General features: G+C 24.6%; 1 protein-coding gene across 1 annotated transcript in view; it reads right to left on the reverse strand.

The window, feature by feature from the left end:
• Positions 1-3,364: 3,364 nt before the first annotated feature.
• LOC111613966 (guanylate cyclase 32E-like) overlaps positions 3,365-24,039 on the reverse strand; it is a 26,194-nt gene continuing 5,519 nt past the window's right edge. Inside the window, exons 2-17 of the mRNA XM_023355317.1 lie at positions 22,749-22,956; positions 22,575-22,665; positions 22,431-22,500; positions 21,843-21,960; positions 20,376-20,552; positions 20,203-20,307; positions 20,054-20,125; positions 17,096-17,261; positions 16,870-17,019; positions 16,606-16,789; positions 16,384-16,524; positions 16,123-16,246; positions 15,811-16,054; positions 15,611-15,709; positions 15,256-15,260; positions 3,365-3,963 (exon numbers count right to left, since the gene is read on the reverse strand). Of these exons, the coding sequence (XP_023211085.1) occupies positions 3,604-3,963; positions 15,256-15,260; positions 15,611-15,709; positions 15,811-16,054; positions 16,123-16,246; positions 16,384-16,524; positions 16,606-16,789; positions 16,870-17,019; positions 17,096-17,261; positions 20,054-20,125; positions 20,203-20,307; positions 20,376-20,552; positions 21,843-21,960; positions 22,431-22,500; positions 22,575-22,665; positions 22,749-22,956 (2,314 nt within the window). The 3' untranslated portion in view covers positions 3,365-3,603. The remainder of the gene's footprint in view (positions 3,964-15,255; positions 15,261-15,610; positions 15,710-15,810; positions 16,055-16,122; positions 16,247-16,383; positions 16,525-16,605; positions 16,790-16,869; positions 17,020-17,095; positions 17,262-20,053; positions 20,126-20,202; positions 20,308-20,375; positions 20,553-21,842; positions 21,961-22,430; positions 22,501-22,574; positions 22,666-22,748; positions 22,957-24,039) is intronic.

A 24,039-nucleotide genomic window follows, 5' to 3' on the forward strand; every position in this document is an offset into this window, starting at 1 on the left:
TTAAATAATCTCCATTTTTATTTTGTATATAAGAACATATTAATAATTGCCATTTTTTATAATCATATTGGAATTAACTCTAACGACTAGCGAAAAAATTAAATTCATTATTTCTATTAAATTGAAAAGCATTGTAATTATAAAAATTACATTTGTATAGAAGCTATATTAAGGTTCTATAGTGTCAATTATTAAAAAAAAACTTTTTTAAAACAAAATATATAGAACATTGGTTTACAAAACTTTTTGGTTCTCAACGCACTGTAAAACATAAAAATTCTTTATGGCATGCTTCGTGTTTAAAATCAAAACTACAATTTAAATTATAAATAGCTGTGTACTATAATAATTGCTATCATTAGGCCTAACATAGCTATTAGTTCATCATTAATGTATGTAGACATTGGTTTATTCTCATTTTTAAAATATGTTTTTATAATATACGTGACATATTTAGCCATATCTTGCGGTGCTCTTTTCCAAAATTTATATAGAGGATAAAACAACTTATTATAAACTCTTAAAATAACAGGAATCTCTATAACAGTTTGCTAAAAATGTTGTAAAGATTGCTTATAATAGTGCAAAAAATAATAAACTATTTTTTATATTTCTTAGTTTCTTGATGAAGTAATTGAAATTGATGGACTAATCTTCTTTAGTCAGGGGTATGAATGGAAATTCTTCAAAGAATGTAATTCCATAATATTTAATGGAAAAACATTCTAATATTTATAATAAATATTTTGAATTCGAAAAGTTAAAATAAATGTTAGAATATTAAATATATGTTTCACAAACTTAAATAAAATTGATTTATCACGCACCATTTCATAAACTTGGAAGGTAACCTACACATTTCTGTAACAGTTTTTATTTTTATAATTTAATATTTAAAGCTTAAAATATTCTACCATTTTTTGTGATGTATATTTATTTGGAACTCATTCTTTATATTTATTACAAATTATAAAATATTTTATTAAAGTTATTTTATTACACATGCCACTATGATATATTGTCAACATTCATTAGATCTATGTGCTATAATAAATATGATAATATAAATATATTTACATTTATATATTAAATAATAAATAAACCTAGACGAAATTTACTAAAATATTCACTAACAGAAGACAGGACAAATTTAATGTCTTCGAATTCGTCCTTTTCAGACAACAGCATACAGACCATGAAATGGAGTCGACCTCTTTCTTTAGGCTCTTCTCTTCTTATATATTTCTTCTCTAGAGAAGTACCTACAGAAAAAGTTCGACTATTCGACTCCGTCTTACGCTTCGTGTTCCTATAGTGTGAAAAGAATGAATTCGAAGACACTAAACGTGTTTCTTCGATTAGTGAATACTTTAATGTTTTAAATACTGTATTTTACGGCACATAGACGCACTTTTTTATGACAACGCAACTTCACATATCTTATATATAAAAATTATATATTATTCTCATAAACTAATTAATTTCCCATACGGCCCTCGGTAACTTCTATCAAGCCTAATTCTTGAATAAAAATTTTATTGTTTAATTAAGCATATTATTATTATTTACTATAGCTAAGCAGTTTTTACATGCCCACATGTAGAATATTTTGATAATAAATTTTAATTGTAAATATCTTCTTTTAAAAGTGAGCATTCTACTTTTACTTTTTAAAACCAGAATACAATTAAAAAAATACAATTGAGGCCAAGTGTCAAAGGCGCGGAATGACTTAATACACAAAATACTTTTTCTTAAATATTCTGTGCTGAAATAGGGGTGCCATAGAATACGGTATTTTCAAATTTATGCACTTATTTTATACCAGATTAGTTCATTATTATAGTTTTAACAATACTATGCTAATATATAAAAATGAATCTATTACTTTTATCGATTTGACAAGTTATTATACAGTGATTTATTTAACACGTGAATTATTCGATTAAGAATTTATTTTAGAATGTAAGAAAAATTGTTCATGGAGTTATCAATAAATGATATTTGCAAAATACAAAAATAATGACTTAAATTGTAATAAAACGAAATAAGTTAGCCTCTTGAATTTCCTGTATTTGTCACTAGATATATTGCACGGCACGTGTCCAGATTAAACTTTCTATAAAATGATATCGATGATGATCTATCTCAGGAAATACTTAAATTATATAACTTTTGCAATAAATTAATTATAAATTTTACTGAAGATCAGAAAAGCTTTTATCTTTTTATGCGATTAATTTTTGTATATTGTGATAGATATATATGACAGACTTCGTAAATACGCGATAACACAGGGTTTACAATAAATTAGGACTTTTGATATTTTGTATTATTAATTAATAAGTGTATAGAATAACATATAGTATCAGAATTATTGGGATTGCTAATATAAATTTAAAACTTTGTACATATAAATGATAAATTTGAAAAGTGAGTGATTAATTCATATTAAATTTCATTTATATTAATTAAATGAAAAAATTTCTGCATTTAAATTTGATATTAAGCTTCTAAACGTTTAGCTTAGTGGTTAGTAGTACGGTACAGTACATTCATAAGTCATAGCATTTACTGGCATACAGACGATCTAGTGTTTATTAATTAATTAAAGGTGTTCTTATATGTTAAAAATAATTAAATATATTATATTGTTTATATTATTTAATTATTAAAAATGTTATACCATCCCTATGAAAAGTTCGCTGTACGGCAGTTGTGAACAATTATCCACTGATCTAGTCGAATGGAAGAAAAACAAAAATTTCATTATAAAATATTAAAGAAAAAGGAATAGTATTAAAAATATCTTATTAGGATCGTATCTATGTAACAAAGAAGTGCATTTACTACTTTAGAGTATTTTGTTATCTCGAACTCTTGTGGTGAACATCAATGCACATGCTATTTTGATGATAAATGTATTAATAATCAGAATAATCGTACCAATTTCATACTTTAGAAAATAATATATGTATCATTGATTAGTTTTCCTACAACATATAAAATATTAAATTATTCATTATATTTGTATTACTTACTTCTCAGATACACTGAAAAAAAGACTGAAAACAGAAAAAAAATGAGAAAAAATACTCCATTATTTTTGCTTCTTTCTCTTCGAAATATTCTACCAAACTTTTTATTATTTTTAGAAAAAATAAAGAAACTAGGACAATGTCATTTCGCGTCATATACACGAGTTGATAAATGACTCCAAAGAATACTATTTATTTAAAAAAATTCAATATAGTTTAATTTATTTATAATGATACGTCATATATTGTACATTGGAGAAGTAACGATAAAAATATTCGTATTTCATCTGTTTTTAACATTTTAAATTATTTCTAAACGAAAATATTTTGTTTTATAAGTTTGAATAAATAAATATTTTTATATAATAGTTATAGTATTATTGTTATTAAATAAATATATATATATATATAGTCTATAGTATAATATATCCTCTTATCGCGTGGCACTTTACTATATCGACATTAAAAAGTTCAAAGATATACAGATGATATAAATTTTCATTAAATAAGATATATTGTACTTTAAAAATAAATAGACAATATATATTTTATACATGATTTCCATTTACAATAAGCAATCTCTTGAAGATCTATCTCTGAAATCAATCACGGGTGCTGATCTGTATCCATTATAATTGGCTCGTCCTTCTTTTCTTATTTCTTTAAGTACACTTTTACGACATTCTTGGAATAAGCTAAGACAGCTACTGTAATTGTGATTGGAAACTTGAGACATTTTCTTCCTTCGAACTTGTAAATCTAGTTCGTTGTCTAATAACAAACGAAAATCAAAATTTTCTAAATTTGTGGTGGAAGTTAAGTCGTTGGAAGAAGCTGTTAAACTAGAATTGTTTTGTACAGTTCTTGATGTTACTTGAGAACTTTTCTTACCGACTAACCAAAATGTTCTCATTTCACCTTTACCCTAAGAGATAAATAAGAGTAAATAAATATATAAAATTTTTATAAACTTATAAACATAATTAAGATTTAATGAACAAATAAAATTATTCAAAAGACACGAGAAAGGTTTAGTATCTTCAGAACGTGAAAGTGAATTAAACGTAACTGTTTTCGACGATCTTGTGTTAAATTTTATTAATTCATTGAATAGTAATTTTACTGTTCATTAAATTCTTTTCTTAACTATTCATTAAACAAAGGAAATTCATTAAATTGAAATTATTCGTAAAGTTCAATAAATAACATGTAAATAAAAAGAAAATTCAAACGTATTTACAAGAATGTATCAATATATGTAAATTTTAAACATATTTGTTAAATAATGTAACATTTCATTTTATTAAATAAAATTTTATAAATAAATAGAGTGATAATTTTACAATAGATGAAGAATAAAACTTGTAAGTAAAAGTATATAGAAACAAGAAAAGGAATAGAACTGTAAGTAAAAAGATTATAATGATTGATTTCTATCTGATACTTTTAGCACATCCTATCATTTATTTCTGATACTCTAAAAATATCAAGATAAAATATTACTAAAATATAAAACAAATATTTCTGGTTTAAGACAAAAGTAAATCGGATTCAAAAAATTTTTTTATTTAAAATCTACAATCTAAATTTAAAAACAACTTATTATATTTTAATAGCAAATGTATTGAAGATCCAACGAACTATAGAGAATGGCGTACAAATTTAAAATGCCGTTTTGCAATTGAGGATATAGTTTTTCTGTATTTAAAAGCTATAGGTTCAGAGATATATGCATTTACTATACTTTTTTATTAATGAAAGTGCAAATTATATCGTGCTAATCAGAATTCCAAGAAAAAAATTCGGTTAAGATTATTCTTGTTGTGTTTGCAATCTGTCAGCGTTGATTTCTCACTTCATAGAATCAGTTTTACTGTATACAAAAAAGGTACCAAGAATAGTTGTAAAGGATTGCAAATGTATTGCCAGGAGTTCAAAATGATGCAAACACAATAGTGTTTTTTTGTTTGTTTGTTTATAGGAGCGTTGAATAACTCAAGCTTTTAAATAATAATAACTTAAATATTAACGTATTTTAAATTCAAAATATAATCACATGCAGGCAATCTCTGTATAATATAGAACTTCTACAACATAGTTTTGCTCTAATACTGTCAAAGAGTTGCAATAAATTTCCTGTAATACGGTATTTTTAAGCTTTCTTACAAGAAAAAAATTCGTTTTTACGTTATAATGTTAATAATAATATTTTTATATTACGTAAATCCTCATTGTTGAATCATTAAAATGGGAAATACTCATATTGTACATTTTTGGAAAATTTTTATTACTGAACTCGTGCTTATTTGAGACAATTAAAAATTAACTTTGAAGAGTGCATTGTGTAATTCTTAAGATTTTAAATCGATCGGCTATTCATTTTTTCGGTTGTGTATTACAGCATATTTCTTAAGAGCTGTTTTTTGTTTTGAATTAAATTCCTAAATTATACCTAAAGAAATTAAATAAGCACTGCTTAAAACAAACTTTATTTTTCTACAATCAAAAGGTACAAATTTTAAATCGTCTTGAAAAACTAGAAAAAATATCATGCACTGTGAAATATGTAAATTTAATTAAAGCAACATTCCAGACCATAAAAAAGTTATAAAAAAATAGAAAATTAAAATTGCTATTGCTGCATTGCCATTGCTGCACCTAACCTAACCTAACCTAAAGCCTGGTTTCCACATGCGGTAAAGTTACGACGGAAAACTGGAACAGAAAATGAAAAGAAATTTTACATGTCAATTCTTTTTCCGTAAGCTACTAGGATACAACGGATACACTAATTAATTAATAAGTCGTTTTTGCGTGATAGAAAATGCTACTTTGAGTAAGTACAGTACATTAAGAACAATAATTTATTACAGATAATTTTAATAAAATTTAAATAAAACTTTGAAAGTTTAATTTTTAGTTTTATGAGAATGACACCAGAATTATTCGATGAAATTTTATCGGTAGTGGAACGAATAATTTATGCCATCATTTTTACAAATAACGTCTCGCTGAATACGTTTTTTATGGACTATCGACTATCTCTTTTCGCATTCGAAACCAAAAAACTTCACATTTCTTACTGTGGAACGGAAACATTTTCTATTTTATATTTTCCATTTCTTCTTTTGCTGTAATTTTCCGCAAGTAGGCAGCTGATTTTAACCCCCGTTTTCATACTAGTTATTAATTCTGTATATTCGCAAATGCATACATTTCTTGTTTCAGATTATTTCATTATACAAGCAGTTTTTAACAAGAAACATCTCAAAAATTGCATGAAAGTACCCTAGTTTACGGTAATTTATTTTAAAACGATAAATACACACACTATAATATTACAATATTTGTTGGCCTAAATCATATATATACAGTATATATAAACCACTGTAAAAATGAATCGTTTATCATACAGAACTTATATAAATTAAGTCTCTTATTTTTGTTGACAATTATTTTAATTGGGGAGATATTACAAGAATAGTGTTTTATCTTTCCATCTACTTGATGATTGTCAATACAATGTAGCACACGATAATATATCGAGTGTTTTCAACTATTCTACATTTTTACATTATTTATCTTTCTGTTTGTTCTTGTTAAATAGAATTTCTTCAGAATTACTTGCAAAAATATCGGAGATTTCAAATGTTATATTCTACTTCGTAATTAACACGAAACTACAGAATTTTCCTTTGCATATCGGCTCCATTCTTATTCTGGGAAAATCTATAAAGCTCTTAAAATATTTTAAAACAAGATTTTACTTTTAAATTAAACTATTTTTTTATTTAAAATAAATGTTATTTTTAAAATTTTAAGNACAATAGATGGCGCTACGTATAAATTAGTAAATCGAATGTAAATAAATACTCTAGAAATTAATTAATCTACATAAATCCATTAGATATTTTGGGGTGGGATATATGACATTATCTAAGTGAGAAATATGTAAACGTAACTGCCGAGATTCGTAGCAATTGGTTGAAAGGCCTAGGAGTGTGTAGCAAACGAACAAACAAACATTCTCATTTATAGACAGAGAGAAAGAGAGAACAACATTATGATTCAACTAAAGATATAAAAGGTGAGAAGTATGATCAAATTGATTCAGATCTCAATTTTACATAATTGTCATTTATTATGCATATTTGTTTGCTTCGTTATAAAATTAAAAAAATAATAATAATTAAAAAATTATTAAAATGTTCATATACGGTTAGTATTTGAAAAATATTAATAATTGTTTTGTTAAAAGTTTGTTCACAGTATTAGCGATTATTGACAATTTTTAAAATTAAAAACTAATTTATAAATAAAAATTATTTTATTAAAATAAATCAATTAGAATTGTTTATTGGTTATTTAACGTAAATATGCAAAACTTCTATAGTTTTGCATATTTACATTTAGTTTAGGAAGTTTTAAATTTAATTTTTCAAGTTAAATGTTAACATGATACGTTACATTAAACTTCAACATTCAACTTGAATTTATAAAGTTTTATACACTTTTGCATTATATTAAGATAAATACACAATTATAAACACTCAATTATCTAATTATTAATATAATATTATCAACTAAAAATAATTGGAAGTGTTTGCATTTGTAACTCAAAGACTTTGTGAAGGTGTAATAAAGTGGATAAAATTTAAGAATTTTTATAATGTTGCAGGATATTTAAGAGCATGAAATACAGTAAAACTTGTTATTTCGAAACTCAGGGACCAAAGGAAAAAAACAAGACTTGGAATTATCCGAACTTTTTTGAATCGAAGTTTTTGATAATTCTTGAATAAAATTATCACATTATCTTATATAATTTCACCCGTTCAGTTACAGATGCGTTAATGTTACTAATTATTACTTAGTAATTTAAACTAATTTAACCTATTTCGAAAAAATCGTCAGTTGGCTTATACTTAATAAAAATGTAACCCAGTGTTTCTCAACGGGAACGATATCGCCCCTATGTGGGCGTTTTTTCATGTTGAGGGGGCGACTAGTAAAAATTTGTATTTTGGCGAAAAACAATTTTCTGGGCGATATAGTAAAGCATTATATTAATAATAATTAGATGTTTTATTCGTTATATCGTACAATAATTAAACAAATAACATTACACTAATCACTAGTCTATTCAATGCAGTACGCATTTGGCGTTAACCTTGTCCCTCGGCATCGGAATTTTGTAGTTAAGGGGGCGACGAATCGTTAGAGGTTGAGAAACACTGATGTAACCGAATTACATTCAAAGCAATTCCTAAAAACTCGTTCTTTTTTCTTTAGCAAACTGTTAGCGAACTTTTCATAGGGATGCCATAACATTTTTAAAAATGATTAAATAATATAACATATAACATAAAAGAACGCATTTAATGAACACTGGATTGTCGGTATGTCAGTAATATTAACAATCCCAGTAATTCTGACACTATACCAGTATGTTATTCTATACACTCATTAATAGACTAATATCAAAATAACGAAAAATAATTCTAATTTATCGTAAATTTTGTGTTATCTCGTATTTACGAAGTCTGTCATATAGATCTATCACAATATACAAAAATTAATTGCGTGAAACTTTATTAAATTTTTTAGTATTCGTTTTTTTATTAATAGACTATTCGAAGATCTCTAATACTCGAATGCTAGAAAGTATTCGAGTATTCCAGAATTTGACGATATTTATTTTATTTTGTTCTTCTCGAAAAATCTTTCTCTAAAAATCATAAAATTGCAACGCACTTTAAATAAAGATAAAATTTCTCACAAATAATACCTTATTTCTTCAAGTAATGGAAAAATAATGTTATTAGTTTATAAATATATAACTTTATATATACTGTAATTCGTTTACTTTTTATACATAAAAATGATTGTTATAAATAAGAATTTATATTTAATGGCAATGGCAATAGGAGTGTCTTAGTAATCATATAATAAACCTATTAAATAATCTCCATTTTTATTTTGTATATAAGAACATATTAATAATTGCCATTTTTTATAATCATATTGGAATTAACTCTAACGACTAGCGAAAAAATTAAATTCATTATTTCTATTAAATTGAAAAGCATTGTAATTATAAAAATTACATTTGTATAGAAGCTATATTAAGGTTCTATAGTGTCAATTATTAAAAAAAAACTTTTTTAAAACAAAATATATAGAACATTGGTTTACAAAACTTTTTGGTTCTCAACGCACTGTAAAACATAAAAATTCTTTATGGCATGCTTCGTGTTTAAAATCAAAACTACAATTTAAATTATAAATAGCTGTGTACTATAATAATTGCTATCATTAGGCCTAACATAGCTATTAGTTCATCATTAATGTATGTAGACATTGGTTTATTCTCATTTTTAAAATATGTTTTTATAATATACGTGACATATTTAGCCATATCTTGCGGTGCTCTTTTCCAAAATTTATATAGAGGATAAAACAACTTATTATAAACTCTTAAAATAACAGGAATCTCTATAACAGTTTGCTAAAAATGTTGTAAAGATTGCTTATAATAGTGCAAAAAATAATAAACTATTTTTTATATTTCTTAGTTTCTTGATGAAGTAATTGAAATTGATGGACTAATCTTCTTTAGTCAGGGGTATGAATGGAAATTCTTCAAAGAATGTAATTCCATAATATTTAATGGAAAAACATTCTAATATTTATAATAAATATTTTGAATTCGAAAAGTTAAAATAAATGTTAGAATATTAAATATATGTTTCACAAACTTAAATAAAATTGATTTATCACGCACCATTTCATAAACTTGGAAGGTAACCTACACATTTCTGTAACGNAAATTTAAAAACAACTTATTATATTTTAATAGCAAATGTATTGAAGATCCAACGAACTATAGAGAATGGCGTACAAATTTAAAATGCCGTTTTGCAATTGAGGATATAGTTTTTCTGTATTTAAAAGCTATAGGTTCAGAGATATATGCATTTACTATACTTTTTTATTAATGAAAGTGCAAATTATATCGTGCTAATCAGAATTCCAAGAAAAAAATTCGGTTAAGATTATTCTTGTTGTGTTTGCAATCTGTCAGCGTTGATTTCTCACTTCATAGAATCAGTTTTACTGTATACAAAAAAGGTACCAAGAATAGTTGTAAAGGATTGCAAATGTATTGCCAGGAGTTCAAAATGATGCAAACACAATAGTGTTTTTTTGTTTGTTTGTTTATAGGAGCGTTGAATAACTCAAGCTTTTAAATAATAATAACTTAAATATTAACGTATTTTAAATTCAAAATATAATCACATGCAGGCAATCTCTGTATAATATAGAACTTCTACAACATAGTTTTGCTCTAATACTGTCAAAGAGTTGCAATAAATTTCCTGTAATACGGTATTTTTAAGCTTTCTTACAAGAAAAAAATTCGTTTTTACGTTATAATGTTAATAATAATATTTTTATATTACGTAAATCCTCATTGTTGAATCATTAAAATGGGAAATACTCATATTGTACATTTTTGGAAAATTTTTATTACTGAACTCGTGCTTATTTGAGACAATTAAAAATTAACTTTGAAGAGTGCATTGTGTAATTCTTAAGATTTTAAATCGATCGGCTATTCATTTTTTCGGTTGTGTATTACAGCATATTTCTTAAGAGCTGTTTTTTGTTTTGAATTAAATTCCTAAATTATACCTAAAGAAATTAAATAAGCACTGCTTAAAACAAACTTTATTTTTCTACAATCAAAAGGTACAAATTTTAAATCGTCTTGAAAAACTAGAAAAAATATCATGCACTGTGAAATATGTAAATTTAATTAAAGCAACATTCCAGACCATAAAAAAGTTATAAAAAAATAGAAAATTAAAATTGCTATTGCTGCATTGCCATTGCTGCACCTAACCTAACCTAACCTAAAGCCTGGTTTCCACATGCGGTAAAGTTACGACGGAAAACTGGAACAGAAAATGAAAAGAAATTTTACATGTCAATTCTTTTTCCGTAAGCTACTAGGATACAACGGATACACTAATTAATTAATAAGTCGTTTTTGCGTGATAGAAAATGCTACTTTGAGTAAGTACAGTACATTAAGAACAATAATTTATTACAGATAATTTTAATAAAATTTAAATAAAACTTTGAAAGTTTAATTTTTAGTTTTATGAGAATGACACCAGAATTATTCGATGAAATTTTATCGGTAGTGGAACGAATAATTTATGCCATCATTTTTACAAATAACGTCTCGCTGAATACGTTTTTTATGGACTATCGACTATCTCTTTTCGCATTCGAAACCAAAAAACTTCACATTTCTTACTGTGGAACGGAAACATTTTCTATTTTATATTTTCCATTTCTTCTTTTGCTGTAATTTTCCGCAAGTAGGCAGCTGATTTTAACCCCCGTTTTCATACTAGTTATTAATTCTGTATATTCGCAAATGCATACATTTCTTGTTTCAGATTATTTCATTATACAAGCAGTTTTTAACAAGAAACATCTCAAAAATTGCATGAAAGTACCCTAGTTTACGGTAATTTATTTTAAAACGATAAATACACACACTATAATATTACAATATTTGTTGGCCTAAATCATATATATACAGTATATATAAACCACTGTAAAAATGAATCGTTTATCATACAGAACTTATATAAATTAAGTCTCTTATTTTTGTTGACAATTATTTTAATTGGGGAGATATTACAAGAATAGTGTTTTATCTTTCCATCTACTTGATGATTGTCAATACAATGTAGCACACGATAATATATCGAGTGTTTTCAACTATTCTACATTTTTACATTATTTATCTTTCTGTTTGTTCTTGTTAAATAGAATTTCTTCAGAATTACTTGCAAAAATATCGGAGATTTCAAATGTTATATTCTACTTCGTAATTAACACGAAACTACAGAATTTTCCTTTGCATATCGGCTCCATTCTTATTCTGGGAAAATCTATAAAGCTCTTAAAATATTTTAAAACAAGATTTTACTTTTAAATTAAACTATTTTTTTATTTAAAATAAATGTTATTTTTAAAATTTTAAGAATTTTAAAAATGTATTTGTGTAATCCATAGCAATAAAATAAATTTATATAAATAAAATTATATTTATGATTGACAAATTTATGAAATAAAAAAATACTTTTCTATCAGATTTTTTCACAAATTATATTTTGATTAATTCTCTTGGCCAAATGGCCCTGCTGGTCCTCTGATCCTATTTAGATTTTCGTATAAACAATAAATTTAATTATAGTATTCTAAATTAGATTTTTTAACAAATGTTTTTGTTAGAAATTCATAAAAACTTTTTACGAAGAAGAACTTTCGAGTTTTATTAATATTCTTTTCAAAAAAACAGCAATTGAATGGAGTAAGAATTTTTCAGTTCATCATATTATGTCACGTTCTTTTCTCGTATGCATTATGGATTCAAGGTCGTTTGTCAATGGTTTATATCGATTCAATATACTTCAAACATCACAAATAATAGTATCAATAAAAACAGAAATGTCATTGTGTGACCTTAAAACTAGTTTCCCAATAAAAAGTTTTTTAGCATTGGTGGTGAATAGATTTGATTTGTATTATAAATATAGAAAGGAAGTTCGTTAATCCGTCACCACTCTGATCCCGGAGGTGTCGTATTAAGGAACTTTTACTATACATTGTAAATAGATTTATGAGAAAAAACTATGCTATAATAAGTTCTATTATACATTAAAGATGAGTCTCACAAAATTATATTTAGATTATCTGTTCTACTGAAATATTAATTAATTAAGCAAACCTTTAATTTATTTACTCAGACATTTTTTTACAAACTTATTTAAGAAAACGCCCAAAATAACTTATAACGGGTAAAGATCTCCATATTTTGTTTTTTGAAAAATTTAAATTTAAATTTTGTCAGTTGAAACAATATTAAAGCTTAATAAACATTAAATTATTAGTCGCTATATAATATGCAAAGTTTTGTAGGCTGGACCTTCGTTCCAATGAAGAGGGACCGTGACAACCCGTTTTCTGTTTTATATTTATTCTTTTTGGTATTTTTAAGCTTTCTTACAAGAAAAAAATTCGTTTTTACGTTATAATGTTAATAATAATATTTTTATATTACGTAAATCCTCATTGTTGAATCATTAAAATGGGAAATACTCATATTGTACATTTTTGGAAAATTTTTATTACTGAACTCGTGCTTATTTGAGACAATTAAAAATTAACTTTGAAGAGTGCATTGTGTAATTCTTAAGATTTTAAATCGATCGGCTATTCATTTTTTCGGTTGTGTATTACAGCATATTTCTTAAGAGCTGTTTTTTGTTTTGAATTAAATTCCTAAATTATACCTAAAGAAATTAAATAAGCACTGCTTAAAACAAACTTTATTTTTCTACAATCAAAAGGTACAAATTTTAAATCGTCTTGAAAAACTAGAAAAAATATCATGCACTGTGAAATATGTAAATTTAATTAAAGCAACATTCCAGACCATAAAAAAGTTATAAAAAAATAGAAAATTAAAATTGCTATTGCTGCATTGCCATTGCTGCACCTAACCTAACCTAACCTAAAGCCTGGTTTCCACATGCGGTAAAGTTACGACGGAAAACTGGAACAGAAAATGAAAAGAAATTTTACATGTCAATTCTTTTTCCGTAAGCTACTAGGATACAACGGATACACTAATTAATTAATAAGTCGTTTTTGCGTGATAGAAAATGCTACTTTGAGTAAGTACAGTACATTAAGAACAATAATTTATTACAGATAATTTTAATAAAATTTAAATAAAACTTTGAAAGTTTAATTTTTAGTTTTATGAGNTAAATATTCTGTGCTGAAATAGGGGTGCCATAGAATACGGTATTTTCAAATTTATGCACTTATTTTATACCAGATTAGTTCATTATTCTAGTTTTAACAATACTATGCTAATATATAAAAATAAATCTATTACTTTTATCGATTTGGCAAGTTATTATACAGTAATTTATTTAACACGTGAATTATTCGATTAAGAATTTATTTTAGAATGTAAGAAAAATTGTTCATGGAGTTATTAATAAATGATATTTGCAAAATACAAAAATAATGACTTAAATTGTAATAAAACGAAATAAGTTAGCCTCTTGAATTTCCTGTATTTGTCATTAGATATATTGCACGCTAAGTGTCCAGATTAAACTTTCTATAAAATGATATCGATGATGATCTATCTCAGGAAATACTTAAATTATATAACTTTTGCAATAAATTAATTATAAATTTTACTGAAGATCAGAAAAGCTTTTATCTTTTTATGCGATTAATTTTTGTATATTGTGATAGATATATATGACAGACTTCGTAAATACGCGATAACACAGGGTTTACAATAAATTAGGACTTTTGATATTTTGTATTATTAATTAATAAGTGTATAGAATAACATATAGTATCAGAATTATTGGGATTGCTAATATAAATTTAAAACTTTGTACATATAAATGATAAATTTGAAAAGTGAGTGATTAATTCATATTAAATTTCATTTATATTAATTAAATGAAAAAATTTCTGCATTTAAATTTGATATTAAGCTTCTAAACGTTTAGCTTAGTGGTTAGTAGTACGGTACAGTCAATNAATAAATCACAACCAAGAAATTATAGTATATTTTTATATCTGTCAACTTCATGTTTTAAAACTACTGTATTTTACGATCAAGTTTCAGTTTATTAATTACCTTATAAACGATAATATGCTAATATTACACATTACAACTATAGCAAAACTGAAAAAATCTAATTTATATTACTTAATTTAACAACATTTAAGCAAAAACGATAATAAAAACAATTAACCAAGAGTGAAAATTCGAAAATATCAATTATTTGTTAAAATTATAATAAAAACATTTCAATTGAAAAAAATTATCGAATTTATTTAATTAAGTATTGTTAAAGTTTCATTTGGATTTAAGGCGTTTATTCTCACATTGAAGTAAATAAATTACGCTTTCTTTCTTATTTCCATTAAGTCTGAAAGACTCCATTTATTACAACAACTGGAGAACGTCCAATTTATCTCTTCCAGATTGGTTTGAATAGATTTCTTGAGGGATATAATACTTAAATATATTCTACTCGCTTGAGGAACTTTAAGGATTCCTGTAACAATCGTCAATAAACTCGGTTTTACAACTTACCTCGCCTTTACATTCCAATTAAGTAAGTACACAGTTCATAATACGTGGTACGTTGAATAATTACTTAAATTTATATATTATTTTCGTGTAATCAGAGTAAAAGTAGTAATAAGCCAATGATTTAATTAAACTTACGGGAATTCTATTTGCGTGTCTTTCCTATTTCATGATTCTAAGTAAAATTATTAATTCTTAAAAATTTCGTTTGTATGGGAATTAATCAGTACTTAAATATCACGTGAAGTCTGTAGGATTTCCTCAACAGAAACAGAAATAAGTTTCTAATGTATAAAAATTTCTAAATTCTACTTACGTTAATTGTATTTCGAAAATTNTATAAAATACATAAACTTACCTTCACCCGTAGACTCCATTCTAGAAGCAGTATTTACAGTGTCTCCAAAGAGACAATATCTTGGCATTTTAAGGCCTACTACGCCCGCAACGCAAGGGCCTAAAATAAAGAATCAATATGATATGATTATCTTATATTTGGTAAGTTAATTTTTGCTATTACATACTTTTAGTTACAACTGTTAGAAAGAATATTTTTACCTGAGTGTATGCCAATTCTTAATTTTAATCTATCGCCTGGCATGTGGCGAATTTCGAAAGTACGAATAGCATTTAACAAATGCAATGCCATAGAGGCAATTTGTGTAGCGTGTGAATTACCATTCGGTATCGGTAATCCACTTACTACCATGTAAGCATCACCTATAGTTTCTACTTTATAAACATCAAAGTTTCCTATAATCGAATCAAAACACGTATATAGATCGTTTAAAAGATCCACCACCTAAAAAAATAAAAATAATTAATTTAAAATACTAAAGACATTCTTTACATTTATTCTCAATAAATTACCTGAAGAGGTGTACTAACTGCTGAAAGAGCAGTGAATCCGACGATATCGCTAAAGTATATTGTAACAGAATCAAAACTCTCTGCTTCTACAGGTTCACCTCTCTTTAATTGATCAGCTACTGGTCTAAAAATGTATAAAATCTATAACTATGCTTTAATTTTTTGTAAAGCCATTAAATATTTTATATAACATTTATCTTAAACAGATTAATAAATGAATTATAAGCAATATGAAGAACAAAAGTAAACTTAGTCTCTTACTTTGGTAACATTCTTAATAATAGATTTTCGGTTTTCTTCTTTTCTTCAACTAATTGATTTGTCCTTTCTTGAATGAGACCTTCTAAATTATAAGCATATTTCTCCATTATCACAATCATATTGTCAAATATATTTGGTTTCCTAGTAAAAAGATATATTAGTAACTTTTTTGGATATGAAAAATAATATGATAAATTTACTCATTCTTACTGAAATACTTACAAACCAGCTTGCATATCTCTTAATTTAACATTTATTAAACGAAAATCTGGTCTAGAATCAGCATTTTCGTGCCAACATTCTTCCATACAACGTTTCACATAATCTTCGCAATCTAATTCATGAACTGGAGGTCGATATAATTCTCCATTATAATGATGAGGATTTACCACTTTATCTATAATACCTTCACATAGAAGCACAATATTGTCACATAATTGAAAGAATTTCATTTTTATAGACCAGAATTTATAACTAATGATTTACATTTATTTGGAGGAGCAAATTTTCCCCAAGGTCCCGTTCTTCCTATAATTTCGAATAGAATAATACCAAAGGAGTATACATCTCCTTTCTGAGTACCTCTAATTGGTCTGTTTAACATTCTCAATAGTTCTGGAGCTCTCCACAATTGATCTATTTCAGGAGAAATTGTTATTTATGTAAAAATCAATTCTTCCTATATTATGAGAAACTTATTTATTTTATTTACCTCTAAGATATTTCTTTTCTAAGTGATTAGGTATTTCTTCTCCAGACTTAAATTCGTGTAATCCGAAATCAGAAATTTGAAGTACCCATCGATTGTCCACTAAACAATTCGATGATTTAAGATTCCCATGAGAAACTATTTCGCTTTCATGAAGATAAATCATTCCCTAGAAATATGAAAAAAAATTTAAAATGTACAAAAATCTATTAAATGTAATTTAATATGTATAAAATCAACATAAATGTTTTTTAAAATAGGATTATGTAATTTGAAGTTATCATTTCATTACTTTTATTCTATTATATAATTTTAAATGACTACAATAAAAACATTAATAAATTCAGTAATGTTCACTATTGGTTAAACATCAATATTTTAATGTAGTCTGTTAAATAATAGAGAATACTGTATTTTAAAGAAATATCGATTATTTACTTTATTATCTAATAAAATTTGTTTACTAAATATATTTAATTTAAAGAAATATAAATTTTCTAATATGTAGAAAAATACATTATTTTCTGTGAGAATCTTATTTACGATAATATGAGTCATAGTTTCTATTTAGAAAACCATAATCACATTCTAATCCCTGCGGTTAGAAGCTGATAAAGCAATAAACATTTATGCCCAGACACAAATATTAAGTTTGTGGTCAGCTAAATATTTGTGGTTGTTCCTTACAATATTTATTCTTTATAATTAATATAGCTATGTAAATAGAGTAACACACATTATATAAAAAAAATTAAATAAAATGAAAAAGTAGAAAAATAATTTGTATAATCAAAGTTATTGAAGTAGAATTGCAGATTAATATACCGTTTATTATCTATAGCCTATAAATATTAAACTACATAGGATTTGTATCATAAACTAAACTACTTGTAAATTTCACTTTTATTTTAATTTAATTCATAGAAAACTCGACGAAAATTGAATCTTCCAGGAAAGAAACTTGCGAGATCACCGTTTTTACTCATACAATATCCACTCATTGATGAAGTAAGATAAAGCTGACAATATCTCGGAATCGTTTCAGAGAATATCGTTTCTGAATAGTGCTGATATTTCACGATAAATTTAGAGAAAGGTTTCACGATGCATATAAAATATTTTACTATTCACTTACACAATGCCACGTAACAAAATATCGGGAAAAATCATGATATGATACCAAGTAACGCTCGAATATCATGACATCAGCTAAGTTAGGATGCAATAAAATCTCTACACTTTAATGTATTTTACGCAATTTTATTTAACTTCCTAGTAACGAAATAAAAATATAAGAAAAAGAATTAATGCAATATTATTTAGAACTTAGCATTATTATATTTTAAAAAGTTAAAGGTTATTGCATTATTTCCATATCTGTAGTGTTAATATCAAAATATACATTATCAAGTAAGAAATCGAGGCAAAATCCTTTTATGATGTTAAATATCTTTCGTATAACTTCATTTTTTAATAAAATCTAATTTACTTTTATAATATATTTCAACAGAATGTCTTACGATAAGAAAATGTGCTGCGATAACAAGAAGTAAGCTCGATAAAGCAGGAAACGTTATTTTGCCAAATTGTTTGCACAATCATTTGTAATTCCAAAAGATATCATCAGAATGGCTTACTACATACTTAAACAAGTAAGCTCATGTTATATAGAACAGTTTATTTGCTACGATAACCTCGCAATGCACGTAATAAAACAACAGGAAAGATTTAGATAATTATTTATCAATAAAGACTTATGTAAAATTTCATATAATAATATTAACTATAAATGGCAAAATTACTAATCTAAACATCTTTCAATCGTATTTAAAATCTAATTAATTATTTGTATTTTAAACTATTGTAAAATTAATTTAAAGTAAATAATAAGCACATCTATAAAATTGACAAATCAGAATTAAATGTAATTTGCTTTCTCTTTGTAAAATATAGAAAGCATAAAAAATATCTTACATTTTAAACAGTATAAAATTTTTTTATTACTTTGTATCATAAAAGATGTAAAGAAACATAACTTCACACAAACTCTTCATTTTATTAAAACAGATTTAGTCACAGATCTCAAGTAAATCTATGATTATCTTCGAAAATTATTGTGTAAAAACAAAGTGTGTTTGTATATAAATATATATCTCATGTAAAATCAATTTATTTTAAATCCTACATTTTAGATAAAAAGTCAAAGTATCACAAAGGAATTAACATAACTATCCATTCTTTTTTTAATTATCTAAAAGAGTACATAAATATTAAACTGTATAGAATTGTCGCTATATCTTTCCAATAGGTTAAAGCACTGTACTGTACAGGCAAAATATTTCGCAATATTGTTTCCTACGGAAACAGTGTTGCGGAAGTATCATCGAATATGGCTTCTAAGTGTATAAATAACATTTGATAATGGCATTCATGTGTACTGTTTATATAGATATGTTAAATATTTTATTCTATATAAAACGAAGTAGTGTACTACATATATCTAGTTATTTGTATTTAATACGAAATATATTATAAATAATAAAGGAAGAAAGCTTAACATATTTGTTTTTTAGAAATAAAGAACAGAATATAAACGTAATATTTTCGTGCTTTCATTTTGATAATAAATGAGAATATAAATCAATTATGTAGCAATTTAAATAAATGCTTAACATAAATACAATATTACAATATTGGCACGACGATATTTTAAAAGATTCAATAATATTTCACTAACTTATAGAAAAATTAGAAATATTTTATCATTATTTTTTACAAAAAGTAACGCTTGAAAACAAACTTCTAAACTGTATTAATTGTTTGTTACCGAAAAAAATAAGATAAATATTATTTGTAAAATAAAATATTTACCTAAAAATGAGTAAAATATTTTTCTACAACAAGAAACCTACTAAAATATAAATAACATTAAACATTTCAAGGAATAAAAATTAAACTCACTTTAATTAAATCGGACACGAGAGATGCCACGAACATATTATCTAAATTTAAATCTTCATTTTTTAAAACATCCTAAAATATAAGATAATAAGAGTTTTATATTTTTACAATTGTTGGATTATTTATTATAAGAATTATCAATAAATTACTTCTAGACTTCCTCTGCTACAATAAAGAGTCATGACGCAAATATGAGGAGGATCGACTGATGCACCAATGAATGGATTGATATTTTCGTGTCTTAATTCTCTCATCTATAAATATTATTATATTTATATTATCATTATTATTAGATCAATAATACAGTTAATATCCTACTTACTTGGATCATTTCTTTACGTAGAGCTCGCGTGAGATCGATGCTCCTCTTATAAACTGGTTTAATGTAGACGATGTTTCCTTTATAAAAGCCAATTTTGGACGTGAAAGGCGTAAATGATTCTTGTTCTTTATCCGTTTCTGTGGGAACTTGTAATTTATTTCCATCATAATGCTGGAACTATGACATTAAAAATGGAAAAATGCATATATAATAACTATAATTCATCAAATTGTTTTAAAATGGTATTAAAATAATAATTTTAATAAATAATAAGTGTAATTTTAGAGTGAAAAGTTCAAATGAAAACAGAATTTTAATATAATTTATGAAAATATATCACTAAGTAAATCCGATAAAAATAAATAATATTTCTTTATAAATCACGTGAGTTTTATGAAAAATAATAATTTTTTAAGTATATAAAGGATAATAAATAAAATGTACAATGTTTTCTTAAAATTTAAATTTATAAAATTGATTAAAAAAGTTTTAAAAAACAAATTACTAAGAGAAAATGGATTAGATATTTAAAAAAGAAAATATATAAAAGGCACAACTGGGAAATTAAAAAAAATAAAACTTTCATCGAAGAAGAAGCAAATTTTACATTTTATAACATGATAATTTTCAGAAAATTCTCCGCTTTACTTCACATCAAGTCATAAAACGACAAGCCGAAAGAAACTGTAGTAATACAAATTCTTTAGAAAATTATAACCATTACCTAATTCGTAGAATCATTATTGTGTGAATGAAAAGTATTTAAAATTTGTCAAAAAATGTAAAGAATTTTATCTTTCTTCTACTAATTAAATTTAGAATTTAAAAAATCTTACATATTTATATATATGTTATATTATCGAAAACTTAAAAACTACCATAAAAGAAACAACAACAACAACAATAATAATAACCATAAATCGATACATGTAAACTTTTCTAAATATTATGTCGAATAAGCAATATAAAAACATTATATTAAAACATAAATTAATAATTTTATTTAATGCAAAATATAGCGTAGAATGCATTGAAATTTATGAGAAGTAAAAGTTTTGAAATTTAAATACTAAATAATTTTAGTACTAAATTCTGTTTGATATTAGCGTTTTAAATATTAAATTCTTATTGTTACGTGTTTAATATTTATTAAATAGTATTAATTAGTCAAAAATCAAGATACGATTTAATTAATTTTCCTTCAGGACAAGATGATTCTTCTGTCTCTTAATTATTTTCGTGTAATCAGAGTAAAAGTAGTAATAAGCCAATGATTTAATTAAACTTACGGGAATTCTATTTGCGTGTCTTTCCTATTTCATGATTCTAAGTAAAATTATTAATTCTTAAAAATTTCGTTTGTATGGGAATTAATCAGTACTTAAATATCACGTGAAGTCTGTAGGATTTCCTCAACAGAAACAGAAATAAGTTTCTAATGTATAAAAATTTCTAAATTCTACTTACGTTAATTGTATTTCGAAAATTCTGTAACGTGTAATCAGAGTTTGTACGAAGCAAAGTAACTTCTTTAATGTCAATTTTCCATAATAAACGAGCTAATTTATGTTCGTAATGATAATGCCTAAAAGTTGAATTAAAAATATATTTAATTTTTATATTTATATACATAACATTTTATACATAATCCTTAATAAATTTAATGAAAAACACATTAAAATTATATTATTAAACATAAGTACAAATGTATTAATATATAAACGTTTAATATAAACTTTTTAAATGTTTCATTTATTAATCAAAAATGTTTAAGCAATTTTTTTTTTTTTTTTAAAATCCAATAAAATATTAAAAGTATATGTCACTTATATGCTTAATTTTAATTTTAATTACTACTTTTAACTTTCAATTCTTAAATTGATGAATTAATTAAATTAATTAATTCATCAATTTATTTTTAAATTAATATTTATAAAAATTTCACATGGAGTTGAAAATATTTAAATATAATATCGAGAATTATAGGTTAATAATTAACACGTAATAAAAGCATTTACATTTAATTAACTTAATTAAATTTTCAAACATAATTACCTTAAAATAAAAAACCCCGCAATACTAATTAAGGCAATGGAAGCCGTGCATATTAATATTATTTTCCATTCTGTAAAGAGAAATTCTTTTTAAGTCTATGGCTAAATATTTAAATGAGAAGTTTATAATCTTGTGCAAAATTACCTTTAGAACATTTCTTTCCATCGAAACCGCATTCTGGTTCGGATTTCGGAACATCGTTTATCCAATTTATTTCCTTTTCTAGAATAAATTTCTGGATAATATTTTTAAAAGATTAAAATTATTGAAAATACTCCAAAAATTAAACATGACGAAGTATAAAAATAAAATACTTGCAGGTAATTCATCTTTCTCTTTGCGGCCAAACCTGGCAACAGCTCTCATACTCCAGTTACCACTTTCATCGGGTAAGTAAGCTAAAAGAGTATAATTTCCTTCAACGTCACCATTCCCGTCTATCAGCACTTTAAATCCAAGAACACCTACAGGTTTCGGAGCATTATAAATAATAATATTCCTTCTAAAATACTGTAAACTTTTTACAGTTTTCCTGAATTACTTTTCAAATATCCTAATGTATGTGATAAAATATTCAGGAAAAATCGCAAAATATCAGAAAAATCGTTAATTTGTTTACATATAAAACAAGAAATAAATTTTAATAACTACAAAATCAATTTTCCCGAGTGCTTAAACATTTACAACATTACTAAATTGTAAGTTAAGAAATACAAGTTGTTAAAAATAATGAAAATAAAAAGTTAATGATATTTTTTTCGTTAAAAATTTATATCAAAATATTAATTTTATATAAAAAATAAATTTAGAAAATAATTCCTTTATGTACTATAATATATGAGGTGAGAAATGTTCTATTTTTTTTTTATTTTTTTTGTAATCTCAAAGAACTAGTTAAATATATGATTTTCAGACATGTTTATCAGGAAATATAAGAACGAAGATGTCGGAATCACTTAACAACATCTTTACTCATAAACAGTAAAACATTTACTACTATTTGAATTGTCAATACACGTTGTTAATATTTTTTTCTTCTTTTGTATTCTAAAATTGGCATGCATTATAAGAGAGAAAGCACTTTTCTTAAATGAGATTGTTTGTCTGAATTTGTTCGAATACAGAAAAGTTTTTACAAAAACCAAAGTAATAAACAGCGTTACATATTCCTAACATCCCTTAGGATTAAGTTTAGTAAGTAGTTTTCAACAGCATCAAAGAAATGTAATTTCTCTTATTGAATATTCAACTAATGTATACTCTTTTGATGGTAATGATATCTTAATGCATTAAGTATCCACGTATTTAAATTATTTTAATGACAAAACTTAATCAGAAGCACTTTATCGTATAAAAAATATTTCATTTTATAAATATTCAGTTATATAAACTGAAATATAATACTGAATTATTTGAAAAAAGTATACTAAAAGTTATAACCGAGTGATTTATTTTTTTTTAAACTACTTACTTAGTTTTATAAATATTTTTAAACATAAATGATAAATTTATAAAACTTTAAGTATTTATATATTTTATTTTAATAAATTATTTACTTAGAAAAAGCTTTACATATTTTTTATTTAAAATATAAAATTATAAAATTATT

This window comes from Centruroides sculpturatus, unplaced genomic scaffold, assembly GCF_000671375.1.
Source record: "Centruroides sculpturatus isolate CEXI.00-Female unplaced genomic scaffold, Cexi_2.0 scaffold1959, whole genome shotgun sequence".
In the NCBI taxonomy this organism is placed as follows: domain Eukaryota; kingdom Metazoa; phylum Arthropoda; class Arachnida; order Scorpiones; family Buthidae; genus Centruroides; species Centruroides sculpturatus.